We start from the raw sequence: 27,828 nt of genomic DNA on the forward strand, positions 1-27,828 counted from the left end.
AATCTCATCTTATGAAAACAAGTATGTTTCATAAAGCTGGAACTGCTTTGATGGATATTGTTTTCATTTCAACAGCTGTATTTCCAAGTCTCAAAACCACCAAGTTATAAAAGTAAAAAAGCAAAGCAGATATATAAACTGTGGGTAACATTAAGTGTGACTTGTGAAGGGTTGCAAACACTGACAGCTCAAGTGTTATATTGCCGGGTTATGCACACCGAGGTTCCCCATATTTGATTTATCAACTAGCTCCACGTGTTGGCTTGAAAACTTTTCTGAAGAGCAGAGACATCAGTTAGTTTGACCTCTTCCTCTGCAGCCCACTGCTGTCTTATCTGTTTCTTTCCCTACTCATGGGACAAACTGCCCATTCCTCTGATCAAACTTTACACTTTTGCTGAATTGGAAAACACTTTAAGGCCAAACAGAATTGAAATAAGTTTTATTTTTTCATCAAAGGACAAAATATAAACCCAACTCCAACATCCCCTTTTTTTATAATAAGCCATTGAAACTCTTCAAATATTTACAAAAGATAGAAAATAACATAAATAAATATAACCTGCTGCTGCTCATTAAAGACTCAGGCTGCCTCCTCCTTAATTACACTTAAAACTGCGGTAGTTTGACTGCCACGTCTCTCTTCCTCTCTGGAGGAATCCTGAAAGACAACATTCAGCCTAAAAGAGAAATCACAATGGTTCTATGGTCTTGTACACTTCAGCAAAGATGGGGACAAAAAAATGTAACATCTAGATTAAAGTGAGAAAATATCACAGAAGCCAAAACATCAGCCGCTACACTGATGGTGAACGATAGCAGATCAGATTAGTGACAGATCCGGCAGAGTGTTAGTGGGATACTGGCACATTTTGAAGTCTTTTCGGCTAAAAAGAAATAAGTCAATGGAGGTGACTGGAAGACGAAGCATTTCTTGAAACAAATGCAATGGAGCTAATGTTGATGTATAAATTTGACTGTTTGCAAAAGATTACATCATTATCATATTGTTTCGTAAAAGGGAAAAAGAAACGTTAAATAATGTGGAAAGGAAGATTGGTGTACGCTGACCTCTACTGGTTCCTGATGATGATGACAACAAGCAGAACAGACCTAATCAACCCCGCAGGCGATAACAAATTATTTAAACAATGATTACACATAAAAACCTTTCAAGTTAGAAATTGATATAGAAATCTTACATCTTTCAAAGTCAAGACTCTACGTTAAATTAGTAACCTCAGGATGTTAAAATAACATGATTAGAAATTAAGCAGAACAAAGGTGTAGATATTTCATGGGAAGAGTGCAAAAAGCAAAAGTGTCATGATATGGCTTACTGATGTGAACAATATGAATCCTAGTGGGAGCAGGAGCAGCCTGTCCATCGAGCATCAGGTCTTTTTTTCACAGATTACAAGAGCCCCGTCTTTTGAACGCTTCACCTCCAAACCAGTCGAAGCCGCTCGAGGCAGCCGGGGCGCTTCCAGAGCAGGCACTTCAGTACCAGCTGTCTGCTGACAGTCTGACTGGGGTCCAGGTCAGTAGTCCCTTTTCACTGATTGGCTGTGTGATGTGTTCCTGCTGCTCTCTCGCGTTAACAGGCACATGCTGCAGCAAACGTCAGGTCGCACAAATTTCAGTTCTCGGCTTCCCGCGTCAACGCCTGATGCAGGAGTCTTAGTCCAAATGACAAAAAAGAAGTCAATCAGAGAAGAGTCTGTTGAGGTATGACCCGTCCGGGGCTTCGTGCAGGTCCACAGGTCGGTCCGCTCTGCATTCGAGACGATGATCCGCTGAGACTGGATCACATCTGTTCAACTGTTGCCTGAAACAGAAAAAAGGATTGTTTAACAAATTGAACCTTTATTCTTTATGCTTGTATTGTTATGGGTTCTTCCCTGAGCCACACCACATCCTTCAACCAAGTTTCATAGATATTCCTTTGTTGTTTTTGTGTAATCTTGCGTATAACTATACAAACAACCCAAGAAAATGGAAACATAACCTCCTTGGTGAAGGTAAATATAGACTTTGAGCATAAAAATCTACTTTAGGTCACTTTCATTGGAAAATAGTTCAAGTAAAATAGAAGTGGATCTGTGTTGGCACTTTTGATTTGACTAATCCATAACAAAAGCTTCTTACCTTCATCATCCGAGTCGAACCCAAACAGGTTGGAGCACCTCTGCAGTTGGAGATGACCCTGCAGGTCCTCAGCACTGGTGAACGTAGCGAAACACTTGGCACATCGTTGTCTGGGCTGCGCCGCCGCGACAGAGGCGAGTCCCAGAGGCGGGCTCTTCTGAGACGTCTCGAACGGCGACATGTCCTTCCTCCGCTTTGGCATGGTGATGTACTTCTCGTCCAGGTACGCTGTGGGGGGCAGACGCATGTACGGTTTCTTACCGTACAAGGCGAGCGTTTCCTTGCACACCGATGATTTCACAACTTGATCCGGTGCTTTTCTGTTAATGACAGAGTAACCAGAGCTGCTGATTGGACACAGTGGTGTTTCCGCTGCAGCCGTTCCCTCCTGGTCTACAGAGGTCTCCTCGGCCGCGGCTTTGACCTCAGTGAATGGTTTGACTTCAGTTTTAGATGTTTTTGCTGATGGGACACGGTCACCTTTAGATTTTTTGACACTCTTTGTGTGACCTTCTTTGGGAACCCTCGTACGCTTCTTACTTTCTTTGTTTGGGTCAGAGTTCTTCTTTAACTTTTTCTGTGTGGTTACTTTATGCGAGTTCCCTTCAGTTGCAGACGTCTTCTCATTCGAGCTGCTGGTATCTGCAGGGGCTGAGGAACCAGAGCTGGAAAGAGTTGGATCTTCCTTGACTTTGCCCTCCTCATTCTGATCACTCTCCTCCAATGTTGCTGCTGCTGATGCTTTAGCCCCATCCTCTGGTTGAACTACAGATTTTGATTTCTTTTTCACTGCAGGTGTTTTGCTCGGGTCCTTGCGCGGCCGTTTTTCCTTGACAGTATTCTTTTCCGTCTTTTTATTAACATCCTTCTGATTCTTTTTGACCTTGTCCGAGCCTGAGGAAGCCGTTTTAGTTTTGTTCTCTTTTTTCATGAGGTGCGGTTTCGTTGATTTCTCCTCGTTTGTCTCTTCTGATGTGGTTGAAGGTGTATTTGCCAAATCATTCGATGCAGCAGCGGGCACAGCCTCACCAGTGCAGTTATGTGTTGAGTCTTTGTTTTCTGTTGTTGCTTTTCCATCCTCATCCACGACGACTGCTGTGGCTTCAACCTGTTGGGCAGCAGATATCACCTCGGTGGTCTCTTTCAAATCCGACTCTGTCTTTGTGTCCACTTTGCTTTTTGTAACCTTGCGCTTCTTTGACTCGCTGGAATTTGAAGCAGCACTTTGGAAGCCACTTTCCAGAGAGGAGCGCTTTTTCGCCTTGTTGACTTTCTTCACTTTGTCAGTGGTCGACTTCCGTGTCTTGTCTGCTGAGGTCCTGCTGATTGATGGATTTGAACTGACGTGACTCTTCTTAATCTGCTTGTTCACTGGTTTCTTAAACTTTGATTCAATCACTGCTGTTTTTGTAGTTTTGTTAACTTCTTGTTCTTTTGTACCGTCTCTAACATCTGAGGCCACTGCTGCTTTGGGACTCGGACTTGAAAGCTGATCTGGATTCTTCGGATCATTTTGCAAAGGCGTTTTTTCTATGAGGGTTTCACTGTTTTGACCAGTAGACGTGTTTTCATCATGCAAAGGTTTCTTTAATTTCGGAGGACGTCCTCTTCTCTTCGGAACGTCTGTGTTTACTTTCACCTGCTTCTTCTTTAACTTGTGCCTCGCTTTGTTTTTGCGTTTTAACACCGACGATGAGATGACCTTACGAGCTGCCATGGTCGTACTTGATACTTTCCTTAACGTTTGTCTTAACCTCAGATTTGGAACTGTCGGCTGTGCAGAGGTGTCTTTGTTGGACAGATTCTTTAAGACATTTGAATCCTCGGTTTCATTTCTCTCATTCACGTCCCTGTCACGGGAGAGAGGAGCTTTCATGTGTTTTCGCGATGATGATTTATGTGCACCTCGTCTTCTTAATCTACAAACATCTTTCAAACTCTTATTCAGAGCAGTAGCGTCTTTTGGCTCATTATCCTGCTGTTTCTTCCCGACTGCTGTGTTATTATGTTTGTTGCCTTTCTCCTCACTCGTCATCTTGTGTGGTGTTGTCGGTTTGGAGGTGTAGTGCTCTCGTTCATGAAGGTTTAGTGCCCAGAGACAAATAAATAGTTGAGAACAGCCAGGGAGGCAGCACACTGCCTGCAGCGGATTGTGCCTCCTGGCGTGGCGTCTCATTTCCATTCCTGATTTGAAGCGGGCCGGACAGCCCTCATGAAGGCACGGGTGCCGAGGAGAGACTCTGTGCCTTTCGACGTGATGCTGAAAGTGTTTGAAACTAAACAAAACCCTCATGCAAATGGAACATCTACTTTTTCCCACACGGAACGCCAGCTCTAAAGGTTTGAGCTCCCCGTGGTGATCATCCAGAGCGTGGTACAGGAGGGCAACACGGTTTTTCGACAAGTCTTTAAACCAAACACATCCATCTACGGGACAACTCACTTTCTCCTGGTGCTCCACGTTTCTCTCTTTTGTGGTTGCCTTCAGGAACGGTAGAGAGTCAGTTTTCATCTTTTTATCTTCGTTTTCTGACGTCTCATGACTCTCAGATTCATTACTGGCTCTTTCCTTGGATTTCTTCTGCTGTGGAAGTGGCTGCTCCGCCTCCAAATCCCTTCTCGCTGGGACCATCTCTTCCTTTATGACAACGTGTCCAAGTTCTTTCTTTTTTCCAATATGACCATTGACCTTATGAACAGGAGTTTCACTATTAAGGTGGTTTGAAGTGTTTTGTGTCCTTACTTGAGGAGGTTTTTCATCTGCTGGCTTGTCTTTCGATCTCAACTTTCTTGATTCAGGATTCTTTGGATCTTGAGGACTTGCTGATTCAGGAACATCATCAGATTTCCTCGGCCTCCCCCTCCCACGGCGAGCGGACGACATGTTTGTGGTGTTATCTTTGGCGGAGCTTTTCGGTGTGGAAACACCTTTGGTCTCAGTGACCCGGTTTTCTTGGTCCTTGCTCTTCTTTAGCTTCTCTATGTGAGCTGACAGGTGCATCATGGCTAAGAGGTCATCTTTGAACATCGTCCTGCAGAACATGCACTCATCTCTTCGATAATGGAACATTGCATGTGACACGACACGACTTCCCTTAAAGAACTTGTCACAGAAAGTACAATTGAACTCCAACTTGGATTCCTCCGTTTCTGGCTCACTGCTATCAGATCCATCTGAATCAATATCCTGAGTTGCCGTTGTCCCTTTGTTCAGTTGCACATCACTGACTGTGGAGGCTTCCTGTGCCGATACAGAGCAGCTGGAGGTAGACCGGATGTTGTGAGGTACTTTAGTTTTACTTTTAACTGTTGAAGCCTTTGAGGCACTATTCTCTGGAGCTTGCAGTTTGTCGTTCTCCAGATCTCGAGCAAGAGCCTCAGGTGCAAGTTCGGTAACCATCTCTGTTACTAATGTCAGAGCAGATATGTCATTCATAGCGTCCTGGTCTGGAGGCGAATAAGCAGCCTGAGGCTCTGATGCTTTACTGAGAGGAACCATGTTTCCTCTGGGGATTGTGTCCCTCTCACAAGGTGGAGGCAAGTCTGCCTCAGCGATGTTGTTGCCGACTGTGTTTAGCACCTCTGGAGTGTCTGCTTTTGCATTGGCAACAGGAATCTTTTCAGCCAGTGAGGAGAGTGACATCAGTTCCTTTTCGCCATCTCTGAGAACAACAACTTGGGTCTGAGAGGGCGAAGGATCTGAATCGGCAGGGTTTGAATTATTGGCTTCATCGGTGACAGGTGGGGATTCATCATTAACTGTTCTCTGATTGTTGTCTGCAGTGGTCATCTTGGCTGAAGCAGTGATTCTGGGGAGGTCCTCTTCACTTTGTGCTTTACATTTACCTAAACCTGGGGACTGTGGCACTTTGGCTGCTGCAGAGGTTTGTGAGGCAATGGTGACTTTCATTTCAACAGCAGGTTCTTCGCAGAGCTCTCTTGCAGATGCTTTTTGAGCTTGAATGATCTTATCTAACACCGGGGTTTCTGTTCTGTCAGCTTCTTCTGATGTCTGTGGCGCAGTGGTAGCTTTCCTTTCAACAGCAGACTTATCTCTTGCTGAAGAAACGTTGCGCAACACTTTTCCTTTGCTTGCAGGTTGAGTGGCCTTGTCCGAGACTGGAGATTTTGTCCCTTTGGCGACTGCTGGTGTCTGTGGAGCGTCAGACTCTCTTGCTGCAGAGGTCTTTCGTGAAACTGGATGGACTTTTTCTAAAACCTCAGATAGTGTCCGAGAGGCACCTTTCCTCTCAGGCTTTTCACAGCGCCGTCTTTGTGCATCTTTAGGAGGACTTCCCTGCACAGAGGAACGTGTGATAGTTGATACTGAGCCGTGAACAGTCAATCCATGTCCCTTTCCTTTCTGGCGGCGAGCGTAACAGTGCAGCTGTTTTACAAACATGGCGGCATCCCGTGCCCTTAGAACCACCTCCTTGCGATGGACAGTCTTCACGGGTTGTGATGTGGCAGGAAGCTTCACTGTGGACTTGTAAAGAAGAACTTGAGGAAATCCTCTCTGTCTGTTGCCAGATTCATCTGTAAACGAACCCATCAGCTCATTGTCTGGTAAGGAGAGCTCAAGAATGATTTGTGGAGGCTGCACTGGTTCAACATAATCCAAAGAAAACCCTCTCTGGTGCTTGTTGATTTCCCTTCCGCCTAAATGAGAGTTTACTGGTTCTTTGTGTTTTGCATTGTTCCTGATCTGACCGGTTTCAGAAGATCGATGGTGCTGCTGATGTCTCAGCTCGTGCTTTTTGATATCGTGAGAAACATTGTTCTTTTTAAGAGCAGCTGAGTCTTCCAGAAGCCACCTGGGTTTTCTAATCCTTCGTTTTGGTGGGTTCTTCTCGGAGAGCCGCGTGATGCGTCTGTGTTCTCCATACCTAATGGTGACGTTGTCTTGTATTCTGTCTAGCCGCCAAAATGAACGTCTCAAAGGTTCAGATGATTTGTCCTTCAGAGGTCGCAACCCCTGGGCGCCTTTTGTCGTTACAGCATGATCTTCAGTTAGTTGTGTTTTGCCCGGGCCCACCTTTAGTCTTTTGGATGCAGTGTCAGAATCATTTCTCTGGTGCCGCTTCTTTGCTGCTGCCTGAAGAGCCCTTTTCTTTCCTCTCCGACATGTACTCGACCTTGAAGCAGGCTTTTTGGTGGAATAGTTAGAGATCCATTTGTCCTCCATGATTTCTTCAAGGGCAGCACTAACCACTTTTTCGCTCATCAACTTCAAACAATTGGTCCGCAAAGCAATGAGGTTCCAAAACTCCGGGTCAAAGTAGAGGTCTTTCTTCAAGACCTGAGGAGAGAGAGAAGATTTGTTTTGGTACAACAATATGGAAAAATGACAAACAGGGTACAGCTAGTCTTAATCGACAAACCAGTTCTTTACATCAGATATACAAATGTAAGCACCAGGCCTGACTGGGTCTGAGAATCTCTAACTTTATCTACGTCATGATTTACCACAAAAGAACCTCTACCTGGAGCATTTCAAAGCGAACATGATTCCCGATGGGGCTGTACTCCACGTGGTACTCCTGATCGGGATGCATGTAAAGAAGGTACACCCTCTTGTAGGCCTCGACTGTGCGTTCCTGGAAGAAGACGAGGAGAGCGCACGCCCGGCAAACCTCCAGGTCCTTGGGAAGCAGGCCAGCAATGGTTTTGTAGATTAGGGACTTGGTGACGACATCACAGGGAAGGCAAGACTCCAGGGCATTAGTACAAAGCTCCACGCAGAACTGCTTACCATCTTCACCCAGCTGGAAAAATTACAAACACAGGATTTGACATGTTAATAAATCACCTCGATTATGAATACTACTCAATCACTGCATTTCAAATATCCGTTTCACCTCCTGCAGAATGGCTCTGATGAATGGAAAGATCGAGTTCACATTGGTGGCTGAAAGCAACAGCTGATGACTCTCCTCGAGTAGAGCTTGCTCGGATGTGTCCAATCGACTGTGAAGTTTACTCCATATGAAGACAAGATCACTGCAGACAAAAGAGTTTAGATTTTTGTTATCGCCCTTAAAGCTGTTTTTTAGCTTCACTTTACATTTGCGTCCACTTACCACAAATAGTACACGTCTCCCCTGCGGAGCTGCTGTGAGAGGAAGGCTCTGCTGAGGCCCAGTAACAAGTCATCCTCTTCCTCACACTCCAAACTACAGATGATGTGAACAGCATCTTCGCTATTAACACCATCAATCTGCAATCAGAGGGCAATGGAAAGTATCAGTGTAACGACAGTTCAGTGTTGTACCCAAGCAAAATCCAGACAGTAAACAACAGTGATTCAGCCCACCTCTTTATGCAGGCGGTCATGCTGTGACGTTTTGTAAAGCCGCGTGAGGTAGACCTGGAGGAAGAACAAGTGCCGTCCTGCCATGGGATGTCGAGCACAGCACCTAGCCAGGGCCGTGGCCTCGCTGACCCGCTCACAGGACAAAAGGTAGCGCACCCGGAGCTCAAAGAACACCGGCAGCTCAGCGCTGATGCACCCATCCACTGAGGAGAGGTCAAGCCAGGAGAGAGACAAATTAATGAGGCAAACATTCGCTGTGATTTACAATAAACAACCAGAGAGTAAAGTTTAAATAAATTCTGGTAAACGGGCCGTGTCCAATTAGACTACGTTACAAAGTCAGTCTTTTTAGTGGAGTATGAGAGGAATCCAGAGAGGAGACAAGAGGAAGATTCATGTAAAGCAGAGATGTTGCCTACCTTCATTCTGAGGTAAACTGGACTCACTGAGGATCGCCTGTAAGACTGAGTCGGCCCAAGGCCCGTCGCCCTGAACCAAACGCTCCACCTGAAGTAAGTGAACATTCTGATGCCTTGCAAGGACCAAATGACATTCCTGGAGGGAAGAGGGACAAAAAGCAGTGAGTTTTAAAGATAAGTGTTTCACGACAGCTGCATTCTCTGAGAAGTGAGGCTCACTGAGAAACTATCAAATAAGCTCCTAACGCTTCTTATCTTTGATTTGTTTGTTCCTTCTTACCTGGAATGTGACAGTGAAGTGTTTCAGTGGCTCTTGGTGGAAGTCCTTCTGGTCAAAGAACAGCAGCAGCTCAAAAACACTCCTGTAAGGGGATGATAAGCATTAGCTTCTACCAACAATGTCAAATTTTAAACAGCTTACTTCAAGTGTGACGTGTTCAGTTTTTTATATGGATCTAAACACATTTATTGTGGTAAAAAGTTAATTGGGAGACCGAGGGGAGACCCTGGGAGAGTTAATGGATGTAGTTGGGTCTCCAGCTGGCAGAACTCCAGGGGCTTTCCTGGCTCACAAACGTGCTAGCGGGAGCCAGAGAATAGAATCAACCTTCAGTTTCATAAACGCTGCAGCCAGCTGCATAGAGAATGACCACTTCAGAGTTGGTGAACAAATACATAGAAACTATGGTTTTATTTAGCATGCGTGAATAATCACATTGTTTCTGCATGTATTTGGTTTGAAAGCTATTTTCACTACTTGTCACCACTGGCAGACAGGAAGTGTTGACAATGCTCTCACGCAGTTATTCAGACAAGAGGCAAGTGGTTATGACTCATGTATTTGTAAACTTTTATTAGTTTCAGTGATAAGTCACCACCATAAATTCGTAGTAAATCGTGCAGGAGTGCTACACATTGGTTTGACTCTGTTCTACACCAAGGAAGCCTCCTCTTTCAGGAAGTGTACTCACAATGCCAGGCTGCTGAGTGTGTGGAGCACGTGATCACAGTTTGACGAGAAGAAGGTCGAGGCTCGGGAAAAGTAGCGGAGAGCCGTCTCAAGGATCCTGAGCTGAGGCAGTGGCTCCTGCCAGCGAGAGGCAAACTCTTCCACCAGCTGCAGGGAGAAAAGGCAAAGTCAGAAACAAAATCACACGGACATTTAACAGTTTGTTACTGTCGAGAGGTGATTGGGATGTTTGGACTCTAGTTAAAGGTACTTTGGTGTTTGAAATGTGAGCAGTGTTGCCAATAAAGAATCAAAGAGATGCTATTGACAACAATTGCGTTGATCATTTATTATTTTGATTGTCGTATCGTTGGGGCTTGGACTGTTGGTCAGACTAATACATTGGATTGAACGAAATAACAAACAATCATTAGATTAACTGTTTGTTACAGCCCTACATCCAATACCTTGATTTTAAAACATTAAAAACCAAGAGGAAACAGACAGCTGTGTAAGTCACTGATTACCATGGCAGGCATCAGGGTTGTTGGGTCATATTATTAATTATATTATCACATTGCTGTTAATGGTTATGTCTGCAGCCTTCTTCATGACTTCATGTAATTACAGTGCACAATGTAAACCTATGTACGTCAGGGGTCTGTCTGCAATACAATTCAATTAGCTTGTAGAGCCCTGTAATGATGGAGACCCCAGACACTGCTCTTGTGCACCACTGGGATTGTGAACCATCTGTGTTTTCCTCAGGACTATTACACACAGCTTCCTATTCATTTAAACAAGAAGTTAGGAAGCATCACAACTTTCATTTGAAACACCGATTAAACCAGATGATTTAATCCATGTTTAAATCATCTGGAAAATTGGCTTCAAACTATGCTACTATGTTGAGTAAAGCATTGACTCTAATGACTGTGGAACCTCTAAAGAAATAAGAACTAATATCTTGGTTTAACCGTTTCCCACCATCTGCAACTGGTCTACAACCTTATATGTGACTCTTCTGGGACAGTGAGACATTTACCAGCTGATATTTGAACAGACATTTGAATGAGTCAATAAACTGACCTGTTTGAACCCTCTTAACATTATTGTATCATGCAATTTCAGTGTATGGGGACGTGTGACACCAGTAGTTGTGTTATCCATCTCTGCAAGCTTGCATGTACACATCCATGTATGGCATTAAGAAGCCTTTCTTTGTTGGGCTTTACAGGCACTTCCACTTTAATTGTTCAGCTAATCTCTGTTTAAAACACATTTGTGCTTCATGAAAGGGTCAAAAGTGACTAATTCGAATCTTCCAAAGTTGTTGTATCATAAAAACTTAGAAATATGTTGTTATCCATTTCTGCAAGCATGCAAGTACAAGTCAGTGTGTTGTTGCTGTTAGGAGAGTCAGATAAGACTTTAACAAGTTGGGCTTCGTGGACGATGGTCGAGTCAAAACATTCTTCGTGGATTCTCCCTGATTTGTGCCAACATCTTTAGGAAACCATTGAGTTAAACGCCAGTGGCCCAGTGAATACATAAAGATGGACATCTAGGCAGTGTCTGTAGTTGAGTTGACCGTGTCCCCCCGTCAGTAGGAGGGTTCTAACCCCGTCTGTGGCTGTACCTACAGGTCCACGTCTTGTTGCTGTTTTGGGGGGGGGGTCGTTACGAAACGCGTCGGAAGAGTTGATCTCTGCTCGATAACGGAAGCTAACACTCGCCGGACGACCCGTGGTCCAGAGACGAGAAGCTAACATGCTACATGCCCCACAGCCGGGGATCACACCGACTGTGTGGGCCGCAGAAAGTTGTCCAGCCCGCGGCTCGGGCTAACTAAACCCGGGCTAGCTGGCCAGCTGGCGAGTAGCCGAGTTAGCTTTGCCTCCTGTGCAGAGAACAATAATTAGCACAATATAACTGGATCTCAGACTCCGCGGCGCCGCTAACTTCCCAAGAGGACGGGCCCGCGCCATTAGACGTGTTATTCAAAAGGCGTTAAGGAGATTTGTGGGTGTTTGGGTCGACTGCGGGTCGTTAGCTCCGCGGGTTCGAGGCTGCGAGCTAGCGCTAGCCTCGGAGCGAGCCCTTCTGGGGGAGGGGAGTCGGTCAGCGCACCCGCTTCGTCTCTTCGACACCGGGGCCCGGACACCCGCTCCGGCCATGGCTCCTTACCTCGCAGAAGTCGGCGCAGAACGCCCGGCTGTCGGCCCGCAGCTCCTCGCTCGCGTAGCGGCCGGACAGAGCGAGCAGCCGCGTCTCCAGCTCCTCCGACTCTTTCACACCGCCCTCCTCCGCCATACTGCCCGTGTGGCCCCGCTCGTCGCCGCGGACACACAACACATACATCCCCAACGGCAGCGCTGATTGGAGGAGAGCAACGCGGGGGACCGCGCTCCTTCAGTGCACCGGGTTACACCGACAGGGGGCGGGGCTGTGCAGGGGACGGTTGATGAAACGGCTCCCCGCCCACACGGTGCTGCCCGAGCATTAAAACATGCGCCACCACCCACATGGCAGACACAAACACAATGACTGTCAATATCTGCGTTCACGTACCTTTGTGCAAATTGGAAAAGTGATTAATGAAACCAATTAGTCGTTTTGTCTCCGAAGAAACAACACAATTAGGATTTTATTATCACAAATATAATGTAGCTAACCCAAACGCATTATTCAGTATATTACTGTTTTCCACGTTATTGTATGGTGATGTAATTGGATTTTTTCAATGGTTGTGTTTAGGTACACTCTGTAATTCAGTGTGCACGTCACAAAGATAAATCACAAAGCTCAACAATAAGATCTAATTTGCTGTTATGCTTTCTTGTTGCTGTTGTTTTTTTATTTGTGTTGTTTCTTTTATGTGACCTGTTTTTTGTAAAGTTTTCCCTCATCTAAGTGTTACAGACAGAAGAGGTTGCACCTTTTACAGATTCTTCAGCACTATGAGGCTTATTGTCTACACAAATCAAATCTGATTTGCACTTCAAACAAATAGCATATCATATTTTACTTCCAGTTACAAAACAATCAGAAATAGATACTGTATGTGTATTACTTGCCCTTCTGATCTTTTTAAATGCAACCACAACATTTGTCGCAAAATATATCCCTTAACATTTCCATATACTTGTAGATATATTCAGCCCTCTTGCTGATTTTCTTGCCCTTCATTACTGAGGAAATCAGGAATGACGTTATTATGGTTATTGCAATATTCTTTATCCAATTACTCTGACGACCGTTTAGAGACTCTTTCAATTTTATTGTATCATACACATTCATGATGCAATATATAATGATTCTCCAAGACACAGCTAAGATTCAACAGTCACTTTATAGTATCATCGCAGGCACTGAGTTGAAATGGGAGTGGGGAACACCACTGCATGATCGTTTAAAGAAATGTGATTACACCCTGTATGTATTTCTTCCAGTGTACACATACTCAAATGAAAAAGCAGCACATAGTGAGCAACACCGAAGAGCATATTTTTGTATATACACAGCAGCTGTCTACTTGTCTTATCTTGATAAATGAGATGAAGGTCTTCTATTATTGGTAATGTTTGATCGGTACAGAAAGCCGCAATGAAACCATCACATACTTAGACAAATAGACAAATAAGGTTCTGAACTTACAAAATATTGCTTAGAACACTACAGCAGCAGTTATAAGAAGTAATAATCACGTGCCCCAAATCGGAAGTATCACAAAATGACCGAGTGGCACAGTATAATTTGTTTATTATATTTTAGACTCAGGTTCAAACATTAAAAAAACAACAAATCATTTTCTTCCAAAAGAAAAAGAGGAAAAAAAGAAGCTAAGCTCAATCATAACATAACTTAAAATTACTACACCATCCCTCAGACACTAAAGGCTACTAAACTTGGCGCTTTGTTTGTTTTGTCATTGTATGAAGAACAGGAGCGCGTATTTCAGTCATTCAATCACATCTCGTCAGTCGACTCCGACATGGATCGCTCCCTCCTTTCCCACCCTGTGACAAAGTTGAGCAGGTCCACAGCCGTCACCACCCCGAACACCATCTGCTTCAGGCTGGGAGAGCCGTCCGTCAAGTCTGGTGGAAGGAACAGGAGAACGGTGTTGAGGATTTATTATGGACAAAACATCTGTCTGTGCGTAAAATACTATAATTCACGTGAAAAGTGTTTGACTGTATGTGAGCCTGCTGCATGTAAAAAATAAAAAGCAGTGTAGTTCTACTATTTGGCCACTTGGGTGCAGCAGAACACACTGTAAACAACACTAGGCATATGTTCACCTCTTGTTGATAAGAGGAACTTTTGCCTGTTTTCATATCGATTAACTATGAAGCAACATTAGAATCTATTAGAACTCAAGTTTCAGATTTTGTGATAATATTTACTCAATTTTAGTTCCATGTTGGTTTTTATTATCACCTGAGGGAAATACAGTTTAGCTTTTGGTGATAGAGGCCGACGTGACCCGTTAACAACAACACGCGATTTCCACATAATAATTGATCTGTCCCTAACCAGACGCCAGCCCTCGCTTCAAAATTTATCAAATATACTTGGAATTTTTCTCTGCGTTAACACAACCACACACACAAACAAAAAGCTGAGGTGTGTCAACCGTGAGTTGACCGAAATCAGTTTATCTCTGGGATTCTGGCCATCGGGCCGGACTTCGGTCCTCATGTATCAGAGAAACGATCAGTGTCACTCTGAGTCAAACAGTGTTGCTTCTGAACGTGGTGGTGATGGCGTGCTGCGTTCAAGAGCGGTCAATAATGAGTCCTTGAGACCGACATTGACCCCTCACTCAGTCTAAACTGCTGAAGATAACAACACGCATCAGCTGATTTGAGATAAATAGGAATAAATGTATATGAATAAATAAAAATACATTATTTCTAGGTTTAATTCCATCAAACTAAATTATTTTAACATTAACTTAAGCTTCTTCTTATGTGTGTGAAAATGTAATTTACTCACATTGGATCTGTTCGTGTACAACCAGGGCGAAGTGATCGGTCTCCAGGATCCTGGACAGCTTTCCCAAGTTATCGTTCAGACGGATCTGTGGAGGCAAAAAGCTTTTTAGCAGAAATCTAACTGTGGTGTTTTCTCAGACCTTTAAGAGCTGAGAAATATTTGCCATTTAGCATCAGGTGGACTCACTAATGAGGGATTCTTAAACAGTCTACTAAAGCAGAGTTCACACGATTTGTAGGAATCCAACCGGGATTAAGAATGAACAAATGAAACCTGTTGAACCAGAGATGTTTGAAGTGTTGTCGGACCTGTTTGAACTGCTTGTAGAGCACTTTGCTGACCGGGTCTGACACCTTGATTTTCCCTGCCAGGATCAACGCCAACAGGTTCCCCAAAGTCACCATGCCCAGAATTAACCTGCACAAAGTCACACAAATGTTACAGTTTAACCTCCACAGTGCACACAAGGAGCCGATGGACCGTGGGATACACAGGCTCCAGATCAGCAGTATGTCAGCCCTCACCCAGCCTCATCCACTACGGGAGCCTGGTCGAATCCCTTCTCCTTGAGGATTTTGATCGTCTTCTGGCAGCTGACGGTGGGCAGCACGGTGAGGGGGGCAGACAGGTTCAAACCCTGCAGCTTCAAGTTCCACCACCTGACGCACAGGAGAGACACACCAGGGTTCAGGTTTCAGAAAACCACACAACAAGAGGAGGAAAACACTCCCTTTAATTACACTCACCATGGCTTCTTCACCATGAGGTCCTCCTCCCGCAGGAAGCCCTTGTCTACCATCCATTTGTCACTCAGGAATTTGGACCTGGAGGGTGGGAAATAAAGAGTTGTGTTAGAATGAACACAAGGAACAAAACCCCATTTCAACAACACCACTGAGTGGTTGGTTTCTAGTCATGGCACACGTGGGACCCTCACATGTAGTTGCGGATGGAGTCTGGCAGGATGACCACGCAGCGCTGGCCCTCCTTCAGCTCCTTGGCGGCGTTCACCGCAGCTGCCATGGCCGTTCCAGAGCTGCCTCCTGTCAGAGGGAAGAGCGAACACACGTGAGAGGGATTCAAACAGTGAGAGATTCGGACTTTTCAACTTCACGCTGGACTCACCGCACAGCAGACCCTCATCTCGGATCAGCATACGGGACATGTTGAAGGAGTCCTCGTCATTGCTCTTGTACCAGGAATCAACCACCTGGTGGGGGGGAACAGTAAAAGATTAAAATATGCAGTTGTGAGTCAGATAAACTTAAGAAAAGAAAAAAGAGGAAGGAGAGGAAAAGAAGTTGAGTGGAACTCACTGATCTGTCGAGCACGGTGGGGATGAAGTCGTACCCGATGCCCTCCACCTCGTACTGGGTCTTATCCGTCTTGTTAATCTCCTCAGGCTCAGCCAGGATGGAGCCTTCTGGGTCGACACCAACAATCTGCACACACCATTTATAAATAATGAGAGGCTCAGCAGAGTCTTATTCCACTTTCTTTCAGCCGCGGCTGGAAAGAGAAGGAAGATAGTTATGACAGAGACGACTCACCTTGATGTTGGGGCATCTCTCCTTCAGCTTGCGGGCGATACCTGTGATCGTCCCCCCTGTGCCTGCTCCGGCCACCAGCATGTCCAGTTTGCCTGTTGGGAGGGGACGAGTCGAGATTTGAAGATACGACAAGAAGGGAAATCAAGTTGAACTTTAAATAGTTTCAGTTTAGGTGCTGTGGGTAAAAGGGCCTTCGTACCGCCACACTGCTCCAGGATCTCCTCGGCGGTGGTGTCGTAGTGAGCCAGCGGGTTGCTCGGGTTGCGGTACTGGTCCAGGATGTGGGAGTCGGGGATTTCGTTCTTGAGGCGCCAGGCGACGCCCACGTGAGACTCCGGCGAGTCGAAGCGAGCGCTGGTGGGCGTGCGCACGATCTCAGCTCCAAGAGCTCTCAACACGTCCACCTGGACAGAGACCATGGAGATAAAATCAGGACAAAAAGGGGGGAGTGAAGTGATCAATTAAAACTGGATGATTATATGTGTCTCATATATTACACATGTCCTCTGTGCCAGTATGTATGTATGTAAGATGCATATAAAAGTCAATGTGCAAGATGTGTAACTTAAGGGTTATAAACCATGACATAACGATTACCACAGGCTAAAAATCCCATTAGCTTTAAAAAGTCTTTGGACCTGAATGACTCTGCAAAGTGATTCTATTAATAGTTTAGAGTTGTGCATAATATCTGTGCAGAGAGGGTTATAATTAAGACAGTCTCCTCTTTTAATGGAGCAACGCCTGAAACAGGCTGGGATAAAAAAAAAAGAGGTCACGTGTTAAAAGGAAACACGTGAACTTGAAAGCTGCTTTTCCCTGTCATTTCCTTAGAGGACATGAACACACCATCAGATTTCATGATAGTAATAGTTGATAATTGACAGTAATCAATCAAGTGGGACATTGTTTATGATGAAACACACACTAACCTTCTCCATGCTCATTTTCTCCGGCATGACAATAATGCAGCGGTAACCTTTCACTGCTGCAGCCAGGGCCAATCCAATACCTACACACACAAACACACACGTTTGACAAGACTGCTGGTCGACACAAACCTGTAAATGACCTTCCTTCTACTCATTCATGAGCAGAGTAACACATGTGCTTCATTACCGTTTCCTGCTCAGTTTGTTTACAACAGATTTCCACGACTCTCTGTGGAAGGATGAGTTACGGCCTGAGAAAGAAGCCATTACATTTATGTTTTGAGGATCCAGCGACAGGAGCTGATCCAGGATCAACTTATCATTCTTCCACTATGGAAATCATGATCTGCGTTGATTCTCTTGTTTAGCCACAAGGTTTGATTGACGGGGACTGGTGGAGGTGCACGCTCCACTGGGAATCTTTCTACGTACCAGTGTTGCCAGAGGTGGGCTCTATAAGGGTGTCTCCAGGCTTGAGGAGCCCGGCTCTCTCAGCGTCCTCCACCATCCGGAGGCTGATCCGGTCCTTGACGCTGCCGCCGGCATTGAAGTACTCACACTTGGCCACTGGAGAAAAAAAACACAAAACAGAGCAGAGAGATTTGTTGCAGCTTTATGTTGCACTGGTGCAGGATGGAACAAATCCTGAGCCGAACCTGTTTGCATGGTCTCAATGAGCTCAACTTATCAACCACATGTTGGTTTGATCTGAGAATGTCTCTCGGCTCGAGGGCTGGCTGACTCACGTATTTCACATTTGAGTCCAAACGCCTTGGGGATCTTGTTGATGCGGACCAAGGGAGTGTCACCGATCCTGTGCAGGATGTTTGGGAGAATGGTCGGGGCCACGTTCCTGGGAGGAGGAAGAAGAATTAATGCTTCGTGGAAAGAGAAAAACAGGTCAGACAGAGGTTGTGTTTGTGTGCAGATCAAACACGAAGGTGTGGACGTGACACTTCTACAACTTGTTGAAAACCAGTGTTTACGTTTCAGTTGATGCTTTGAATTGGTTTTCACTGGCTTTAACAACCAAAGTTCAGTCCCACAGAAGCGTGGGTTTGATTGGAATTTTCTTGTGAAAGTCGACACAACACTGACCTTGGAACCTGCATGTGAGGAGAGTCGGCTCCCGAGGCTCCCAGGGTCCATGTGCAGCGGCTGGGAAGGTCGGGCCGGATCCATTTCCTCTCTGGAGACGCGTTCTTTGTGCCGATCTGAATGGTTTGGTGCGACTCCTCGGCGTCCACCGCCGTGGGTTTCTTGTCGACCCCGTTCAGCGGTAACGAGCCCTCCCGCAGTTTGCCGTCTCCATTGCTGTGGTTGTGCAGCTTGGCAGCGTGAGGGCACACAGGGCCGTTGGCGGGCGCCTCTTTGATGGAGGGAACTGACGGCATGGCTTACCCTGGGGAGACGGGGAAATATGGGATTATTATAAGAGTGATGGCGTTTTTGCATAGTTCCATGGATTATGAGGAAAAGCAACTTCCTAATTTCAGGGAAGAGCATCTAAACGTTTGTGTAAGTTGCTGCAGCTTGATTAAATTTAAAAGGGACTGCTGGACCTTGGAGGAGGTGTGATTTCTATAGTTTTCAATATAGAAGTCTGTACGAGGTTAATGAAGATTTACATCTTATGATGAACTCAATCCTCCAGCCCTTCTGTGCACGGAGAGAAAATGTATATATTCAACTTAAACCAACATATTAATTTGAGACAAGCGTACCATTGATTTCTTACCACATGGATATATTATTACATAACAGCAGAAGCCAGTGGAAAACAAACACTTCACCACCCTCCTTTCTTTTAAAGCTGAGTCATGTCAGCACAAAGGAGCAATCTTCACCAGGAGATTTGGCACAAAACTTCGCTAACACTGTGTCGGTCTGAAACTTTGTTGCCAGACCAAGTTTCAGACCTTCAGTGTTGGGGAGATTATCAGTCATGTGAGAAACAAAAGGACAGTGCAGCCGTGCACGTACATTTCACAGAATCTCTGTTTGTGAATGTAAAGCTGAAATTGACTCAATCATTGTTTTTTTTCCAGCAGTAAAAGGTTGTAAAACTTGCCCGTATGGAGTTACATGTTAAACATTATCTTAAAGTGGAGGTCAGTGGCGCTGCCGGGTGATAACCAGCAGTCAGGCGTCCAGTCAGGGGCCCGGAAAATGGATAAGTAATTAGAAGTTTGTCAACTGATAGGAAATGGAGTGGCAAATGTAGTTGATTTTATAGTTTTATGATTGATTATTATCATTAATGGGGAAGCAATCGGCAGAGGGCTTCCAGATCTGATCTATTTCACAGATAAGAACAAAACCTTTCATGCATCTAAATCTCTGTTTAACTTGTTAACACGCGCATTAGGTTTTTCCATCGGCCCACGAAGCGTCATTAACACACAGCGTACACAGGGGCCAGCTGTTGAACCAGGGGCCCGCTGTAAACCAGGGGCCCCCATTTAATGGCAGGTTCTCAAAGATCAGTCAACAACAGTCATCTGCTGCTGACTCCTGTGGACCAGCACCACATGTTCAGACACGTCCAGTAAAACAAACAGAACACCAGTGCTTTGCTGCTACTTCTGAAACAAGGACTCTTCCTCGGAAAGCGTCCCCACAAACAGACGTTCGATACCCGTATCAGAAATGACCGGTTTCAGAAAGTTTGCAAATGTATGCACTGATGAAATACCACATCCTGAAGGTATGTGTCACCCCTGCTAAATTTCTTTTCCCAGAAATCCCTTCTTCTCCATTGATGACAAAGAGTTCCAGCAAGTATGAAACGACATCGTGTTCACTATGACTAAGAAATCAAGGTCATAGCAAAGGGAAAGAATTAGGAAACCGCACTAAACGACAAACTCGACAACGCAAGAACCTGACCAACAACCTCATCAGGTTCTTTGTTTTGTTTGCCAATAGATTTATTTATCTGTGTAACAAAAGAAGTCCAGTGGCGTTTATTCTCTATACGTAACCCTACTTTACTGTCCAACTCAGATTCCCGGGGGCCAGGCCAGTCGGGCTGCATATTCAGGTTATACTGGTTCGCAGTGGGAGAGAGTGCTGGTGACATGCGAGGACCCCACAGGTTCAACAGAGCAACTTGATCCTATGTGAATGCAAATGGAGCACCGAGCCCAGGCAGTAAAAAAGACCCTGGGGTGAGGAGGGGGGCGGGGAGAAACTTAAATTTCTCTAAATCTCCTCACTTGAGCCAAGGATCCTCAGATACCTCCCAGGCCAAAGAGCTAAAAGAGAAATCCCATCACCTGATCCCAGCCTGGCTAGATTAAACCCAAACTAATGAAAACCCCCTTGTAACAGTCTTACCATATCAGACCTGGTTATCTGCTTAAACTCTGGCGTTTCTAATCTCCTGTGGTATGTTCCACCGCTCCCAACTTTACTCAGACCTTTCTGGACTGGTTTCTCCAATAAGTGGCACAGGGGTGGTTCGAACCGCTCGACCAGCTGCTCGCCACAACACGGGCGGCACAGCAGCACAAGAACAGCGTGGCTATAGAGATCCACTCAGCCATAACAAATGGTGGGGCCAAATGTGAGCAGCAGGAATGCACGGCCCTGGAGACCCCCGGCACCGAACCCCTAACTTCACGATGACCTCTGAACTCCCCGATGCCAAAGAGTGACCGTCACTGGATGGATATTAGAGATAACGGTTATTACAGAGTGATTTATTAGAGGATCAAAGCACTAGTGATCGTGATTATTGCATGTTTGTGTTTTAAGGATATTTAAAAAGACAACTTCTGTTATGATCAGCTCCGAAATTGTGAGTTTTAACCACAAAAGTAAATATTGTTAGGATTTGAACCTATGCTCAGAAAACCAAGTCCCCATAGGGGCTTCTGGGAAATGGAGCCGGGTATGCAATGAGGTTAATAGACAGATATTAGTATCCCTGCAGCCAATGATCGATTATCTGCCGCATCAAACAAAGACACACAACACGTGAGAGACCGAAAAGGATGACAACGAAGGACACACACGAGCCGGCTCTGGTTTGATGGAGGAGAACCAGAGAGACACGCACACACACGCGACTGGTAGAATTCACCGAACACAACCACGCGGGATTCGAACGTATTGATTCTCGTGATTGGCGGAGAGAGAGAGAACGCAACACACCGCATCGGCTGCAGTGTTGCATCAGAAAAAACGCATTAGCGGAACCGCGTTCACGCACCGAACGTGACATAAACTCCCCCCCACGTGGAATTCTCCCGTTGATTTTAAACCCCACTCACCAGATGACGTGTCCAAAAAGCCTTTGATTCAAAGAGTAAATTTATAGTGGGGGGGTAAAACGCGTCAGTCCCGGTGAAGCGGTGCCGGCGGAGTGAGCGACATCCGCGTGAGGGCTCCGGAATCTTTCGTGACGACACAAGTGGGAGGACGTGGGTTAAGTTTCACGGCGTCCTCTGATTGGTTGCCATAAGGGCGTCTGTTTGGTGAGCCCCGCCAATCAGAGCGCAGGGTTCCCCATAGCAAAAGGGCATGTGGGAAAAAGTGGGCGCGCGACACATGTTTACTTTTTTGTTTATTGACCGAGCGAACACGCGCCGCATGAGAACCCACGTTATCACTTGTTTACGTGTCTGTGGTTCACACAATTAAAAAGCAGCATAATGATCACAAATTAGCTTGAGTTCATTTTAAATATTAATTTCTTTTGTTGCCTTTTTCCTACAAGTTTAGTGAGAAGTCATTTCCTGTGTTAATGCAGCTGCCACGCTCCCTGATGAGGATCTATGCATTTTGGAACACCTATTAGAATAATTGATAACGTTCCCTGTCATAGATCAGTTTGATTCGCTGGCCTTGTTTGGACCCTGAATAGAAATGTTCCATTAACATTTTAGTTGTTTTCGTCTGTTTGTTTGTTTGTTTGTTTGTTTGTTTGTTAGCCGGTATAAGAGAACTACTTATGCCCAACCAGGAAACTTTATCATTGGCTGTTGGTGGAGATCGTTTAATCCAATTATCGTTTGTAATTATCAAATTAACTGTTACCTGATGTAATTAATCTGTCACCATTGGTTTTAACATGTGTCTTCATGGCAAATTAATTGATAAAGGAAAGCATGTATTGCCGTCGCATCCCAGAAAATCCCTACACAATAAATAATGTCATGTTCTTCTGAGTTACAAATATGTTTTATTGAGAAAGCGACACAAGCTCGTCTTTAAAAAAGGGAATAAAAGAAACAAGAAAAACCTTCATACGATTCACAAAAAGAAAATAACTTTGTCATCACGGCTGGGGTGGAGAGGGTGGGATGTGCTGTGGGAACATTGGGACGGTCTCGGATTCCTTTAGAACCTTCCGGAACGCTCCCGATCCCTCGACCTTCGCCTTTCACGATCCCGCCGGCGATCCCTGGAGCGAGAGCGGCGTTCCCGGGAGGGCGAGCCGGAGCGGTTCCTGCAGGGAGAAAAGAAAGGATTAACTTCCAAATTAAAACCTTTCCTCAAATAGAAAACCCTTCACCTTCTGGATTCCCATACCCTTTCTTCCGGCGGCCGTACAAGTCCCTGCGAAGTTCCCGGGATATAGGTTTAAGGTGCATGAAGTTGCAGAAACCGCCTCGGGTGCACTCTCTGTAGGAAGGCAGGAAGTCACGAGTAAAAAACCTGTTAGCCTTCAATCCAGTGACACCGTGAAACAGGAACACAAACAAGCTGAATGCTTCCTGCCCCTTTCATGTCCGTGGATACTATGCTTCAGGCCGTGTTTATCCATATGTCATGAGCCCTCTGCAATTAAGCAGAATAAACCTGGAGCTTTCAGAATTCATGATATTCTGGAGCCTCAGGCCAACTCCCTGATTCAACTGGTTTGTAATCCAGCATTAGTTACAGGATAAACAGTGGAGCTTTATCTTGGTTTTTCTGACTTTACCCTGCAGCAACACACAAGCTCTCTAATATAAATTTGCTTCTCGGATAAACCTTATATAGAAATATACGTCACTCACCCCATTTCATACTGGCGGCAGCAGGCTTCCCTGAAGTCCGTGACTGGGGAGAGCTCTGCGTGGATGGGTTGAGCGTTGAACCAGCGGTTGTTCAGGTCCATGACGGCTTTCTCTGCATCCTCCTCACGACGAAACTACAAGCAGAGGATGGTGGACTTAGGCAATAACTGGGGACAGTTAACTGACTTTATGGTATTGTATCTGGAGCACAAATCAAACAGTTCTAAGTTGGAAGTGTTTTAAAAACATCGACATACTAGTTCCTCCTCTCGTAAGTAAATTTAGATCCATCACCGACCTTAACGTAGACGTTCCCGACGAGGTGGTCGCCCAAGTTATCGCACACGTTCATCTCCTCCACCTCTCCGTACTTCTCCTCCATCTCTGCGAACACCTCCTGTTTCGGAAAAAAAAAAGAGATAAATAATCAACACCAACAAGAAAATCAGTGAAGCCAGTCGACCACTAAAACCAATCTACTGGTGGGTAAACCCTGTGGATTCAAATTTAAATCATTTATTTTAAAATATTACCACAATCAAAATCAATTTATCCATTCTTTTTGTGTCAGTAATTTTCCATGAGGTAAAGTACTTCCAGCCCGGCTGTGTAAATATTTGCTTCAGACCAAATAAAGGAATCCTGCATCAGCACAAAACTGGCCACATTTTGGCAAGTCATGTTGCACCTATCAGCGGCAAAGTGTCACAAGAGGCAGATAACACCGTGGCCAGGTTGTGTCCTGCAACGTGTGGAATGGAGACAAGCAACAAGCACAAAAGGTCACTCACCTCAAAGAACTCGTCATAGTGCTCCTGCATTTCCACGTCACTGACGGCACCTGCGGACGTCAACAAGTCACGGTCAAGGCAAAGCTACAAGTGTGTGGAGAAAATGTTTAAATGTACTTCAGGATATGTTAACGGGCAAAACTGACTGTAACAACACAGCATTATGCTCCGTGCTACTGTCGTTACACTCTGAGCCATGTTTCCAGGTCACAAACATCAAAGAGGTAATTTCGCATATTACTGGATGCATGTCTCTCTCTCTCTCTTCCTCTTTTATGGTTACTTGACCAACTTCACAGAAACAAACCTACAGTGAACCCCTCTCAGCCCCTGTCCACACTGAAGCGGATATTTTGTTAAATTGAGCCTCTTGTCCACACAAAAACTGCATTTTAAGTCAATAAAACTACAATTTTCCTACACACTGGTCATTGTTTACATGAAAAACACAGCGTTTGGGAAACAATGGCATCACACCTTACTTTGCATGTAGCATATTTCCCTGTTGAGGGACTGACACAGGATTATCTAATCTTATGCCAACTGTTGCTTTGGGTTATGACTAAGCACCAGAAACATCAATAGCGGCTACACACTGTTCAACAGGATAATAAGTCCACTGAGCATCCTTACAAGGTTCTCCTCTGTTATTTGAGAGATCGTTCATATAGACTTTATCGCCACCTATTGGCCAAACATACTTGTCAGAGCGTTTTTGTGTTATTGTAAGGACAGAGATTTTTTGTAAAGTCAATGGGAAAATATTTGTTCAAAAACAATTACGGCAGGAGTGTAGCAAGGCCTTAGTTTCCTCCTGGATTGGGAGTTTTACTTTTAAATGACATCTGCCAATGTATTAAATGTGAAACCATGTACAGAGGGGCCATGATGTAATACCACCCAACTGTTCCATCACACAGATGTAGTCAATATGAAACTGCTGAGTGCAAAGGAAGCATCACAGGAACATTGAGTTAATAATAGCTGACAGTCTATCACATCTGTACCATCGGCTCTGAAACAGAAACTGTCCTGTGAACCGCAGAGCCTCGGGTGCATTTGACAGGAAAACATGCAAAACAGCATGAGGCCCGCTATTCTATCTGCGGGAAGTCATGTGACGCATTAGACGTCTCCAGAGGACATATTCCTACACTGAACCAGGTTTCTGTGACACAGTGCATCAAGTGGTCAGAGCTGGAGGGTCCTGCAAATGAAGGGAGAACTTACAGTGCAAACCAGCAGCAGACTTGAGTTTTGAAGGTTATGAAGGTAAATGTTCAAGAGGGAAATGGTCTGAAATACAAAACGTAAACTTCTGTGATATGGAATCCAACCAAACATAGAGCTGGGGAGGAAAGAATATGTGATTAGATATTTTTGCTGTCAGGAAACGGCGCCGCGCTCCAGCTACTTATGTGATTGACAAAGCTGCGTTCACAGGATACCTGAGAATTTCCACAGCAGCAGTTGACCAAAGGTTTTATCATGGAAATGAAAAACAAGAAATATCTTACACGTGAAGATTTAGATCAGTTGTCTGGGCTGATTTTGGTTTTTAATGTAACATAAACTCAGCTGCTTCTGGAGGAGGACGGTCAAAAACAATGCCAGTCAAGTTCGGGTCTGACTCAGATAGATACAGAAAACTTTACGTGAAAGATAAAATGAAAAAAACTAAAGAATATAAGTAAAACAAGTAGTTCTACTTCAGCTCTACTACACTATAATTCCATAATCTGTGGGTTCTGCTCCTGAGGTTTGATTAGCGCTTGTGACTCTGACACACATCTACACAGCGGAGGAAGCAGGAGGATTTGGTGCTTATTATAACAGATATTTTTCATGGCAGCCATTTTGACCTGGAATAGTAGGTAAACAGAGGTGTAACTAATCACATTATGAAAGGTTATGAAAGGTTCTGTTGTGTTTGTATACAAACCCTTAATGGAAGTAACACCCGTGTTTACCTACTATATCATGTCAAACTGGCTGCTGTGAAAAGGGTCTATCAGCAGAACGTGATAACAGATGAATGATTTGAACTGTGGAGAGATTGTGACGTCCCAACTGGGTGACGTGAACTCTACTTAAAGAAACCGGCAATTTGTTTTCAACTTACAGCGGGAGGAATCTGCCGTCTGGGCGCTGTTCTGGGGATTTCGGTAGATGTTCTGAATCAAGATGGTCTGCAGAGAAAAAAAAGGAAACAGTGGTCAAACCAGATTGATTGATGGTTTTGTGCCATTTCTGTTTACACCAACTTCTAGCTTAGCTTGTTTACATTCTGACAGGCATGCAGGCACAAGAGCCTTCATTGCCAAGAATGGATGACTTTTACTCAAAACCTAGTGGGAGGATGAGGTGTGGGTCAGGGAAGCACCAGTGACATGTCGGTGGGGGTCCAGCAGTAGCTTTTTTTCCCCTTTGTTGAGGATTGTGAGATAAGGTGCCTTTCACACCGATTTCTCAGGGACAAACTCATGGATGTAGATCAAATGAATCAGGCACATGAAGGGGACTGATATCTATGGGTGTGTGAAATGTGGGACTTGGCGGATGTATAAGCTAGGGGTGCGGTTGTAATTAGCAGTGAGATGTCAATCTTGCAGAGTGAAGCCTTTTGTTCTAGGGGGGAAACCTCGATGGGATCCTCACCTGGCTGAAGGTCGGCTTGTTGTGCAGCCTCGAGCAGCGGTCTCCATGTCTGCAAGCCCCGATCTTAAAATAGAAGGAACAGTTGACCCTGGAAAGAGAGAGAATGGTTATTAACTTTTAAAGGCTCAATGTGAAGAACTTGGTGAAGTTTCATGTTCTCCAAATATGGAGAAACTGTAGCCTTCAGCTGTCATAAAAACTCAAAGGGGGCACAGTTTGTCCAGTCTGGGCTACTGTACAAAACAAAACATGGCGGCCTCCGTAGAGAGGACCCTCTCCTGATGTTAATATAAAGTATTTAAACATATAGGGCTCATGCCAGGGTAAATAAAACAACAACTCTTAAAATTTAGATGAAACCCACCAGTGAAAACATCACTAGTGTTATTTGATGATACACTGAGCCGTTAAAACTGAGGGTTCAGGGGCAGCATGTGAGCCCACCACAAACACACACACTCTTCAAACTATCCACCGCACTGTTGTTATCGAAGCACAAGGACCACACACCCCAGGATGGGTTCGTAACTTGGGGAAAGTTTCACCCTCTGAAACGAGTAGGAAGCTCCCAGCAGCCTGAGAGAAGCAGCAGCTATGCTATGCTAACAACATCATTTATTAAAAAGCCTCTCGCTCCCTGTGCGTTTCTAAAAACCTCGTATTCACGTGATCGCCAACAAAACGGGGAGGAGTTTGTGTTGTTACACATCTGTCTGGAAACCAGCAGCAGTCAGTGGCCGCACGTGAGCTGAGGTTTGTTCATGAGTTTCATTCAATGCGTTAGCTCGGCGTTAGCTTCCTGCTGCTAATGTTAGCTCGTGTGAGGCGCAGCGGTAACAACCGGAGCCCGTGAGTGAACCGGAAGGAGCAGCTGCTATCTCACTTCACGGTTAACTCACCGCGAAGGAGACTGGTGCGTTAAACGCGCAGTAAAACTTACTTGTCTTTCTCTGTGCCGAAAATGGACGCCAGGTACTCCGCCATTTTCGGCTCGTCGTGGACGTAGTGATGTACGTCATGACGTAAACAGGGCGTCGCATTCGTTTTCGGCTTGCACTT

At 45.1% G+C, this 27,828-nt stretch overlaps 3 protein-coding genes across 4 annotated transcripts; all 3 read right to left on the reverse strand.

Moving 5' to 3' along the window:
• Positions 1 to 425: 425 nt before the first annotated feature.
• LOC133933631 (uncharacterized) lies at positions 426 to 12,305 on the reverse strand. The gene is made up of 10 exons (XM_062380778.1): positions 12,017 to 12,305; positions 9,852 to 9,997; positions 9,161 to 9,242; positions 8,881 to 9,016; positions 8,462 to 8,664; positions 8,229 to 8,365; positions 8,007 to 8,148; positions 7,632 to 7,913; positions 2,149 to 7,447; positions 426 to 1,828 (listed from the first exon to the last, which is right to left on the reverse strand). The coding sequence occupies exons 1-10, from the start codon at positions 12,188 to 12,190 to the stop codon at positions 1,818 to 1,820; spliced, it is 6,612 nt and encodes a 2,203-aa protein (XP_062236762.1). The 5' UTR covers positions 12,191 to 12,305; the 3' UTR covers positions 426 to 1,817.
• An 857-nt stretch (positions 12,306 to 13,162) lies between these two features.
• cbsa (cystathionine beta-synthase a) lies at positions 13,163 to 21,728 on the reverse strand. The gene is made up of 15 exons (XM_062380779.1): positions 21,590 to 21,728; positions 18,411 to 18,714; positions 18,059 to 18,165; positions 17,745 to 17,879; positions 17,313 to 17,392; positions 16,580 to 16,784; positions 16,381 to 16,472; positions 16,147 to 16,272; positions 15,956 to 16,040; positions 15,768 to 15,873; positions 15,577 to 15,654; positions 15,355 to 15,489; positions 15,139 to 15,247; positions 14,831 to 14,915; positions 13,163 to 13,929 (listed from the first exon to the last, which is right to left on the reverse strand). Exons 2-15 carry the CDS (start codon positions 18,704 to 18,706, stop codon positions 13,799 to 13,801), a joined length of 1,770 nt encoding a protein of 589 aa, XP_062236763.1. The 5' UTR covers positions 18,707 to 18,714; positions 21,590 to 21,728; the 3' UTR covers positions 13,163 to 13,798.
• Positions 21,729 to 22,477: 749 nt separating this feature from the next.
• LOC133933647 (splicing factor U2AF 35 kDa subunit-like) lies at positions 22,478 to 27,800 on the reverse strand. 2 transcript variants are annotated; one of them, XM_062380800.1, is made up of 8 exons: positions 27,710 to 27,800; positions 26,770 to 26,857; positions 26,234 to 26,300; positions 24,112 to 24,161; positions 23,619 to 23,717; positions 23,321 to 23,454; positions 22,851 to 22,943; positions 22,478 to 22,767 (listed from the first exon to the last, which is right to left on the reverse strand). In XM_062380800.1, the coding sequence occupies exons 1-8, from the start codon at positions 27,751 to 27,753 to the stop codon at positions 22,659 to 22,661; spliced, it is 684 nt and encodes a 227-aa protein (XP_062236784.1). In that variant the 5' UTR covers positions 27,754 to 27,800; the 3' UTR covers positions 22,478 to 22,658. The 2 variants fall into 2 exon arrangements, with proteins under 2 accessions (XP_062236784.1, XP_062236785.1); XM_062380801.1 differs by lacking the exon at positions 27,710 to 27,800 and adding an exon at positions 25,342 to 25,407 and having other exon boundaries at positions 26,770 to 26,822.
• Positions 27,801 to 27,828: the final 28 nt, after the last annotated feature.

The sequence above is a fragment of the Platichthys flesus genome, chromosome 22 (assembly GCF_949316205.1).
Source record: "Platichthys flesus chromosome 22, fPlaFle2.1, whole genome shotgun sequence".
NCBI lineage: Eukaryota > Metazoa > Chordata > Actinopteri > Pleuronectiformes > Pleuronectidae > Platichthys > Platichthys flesus.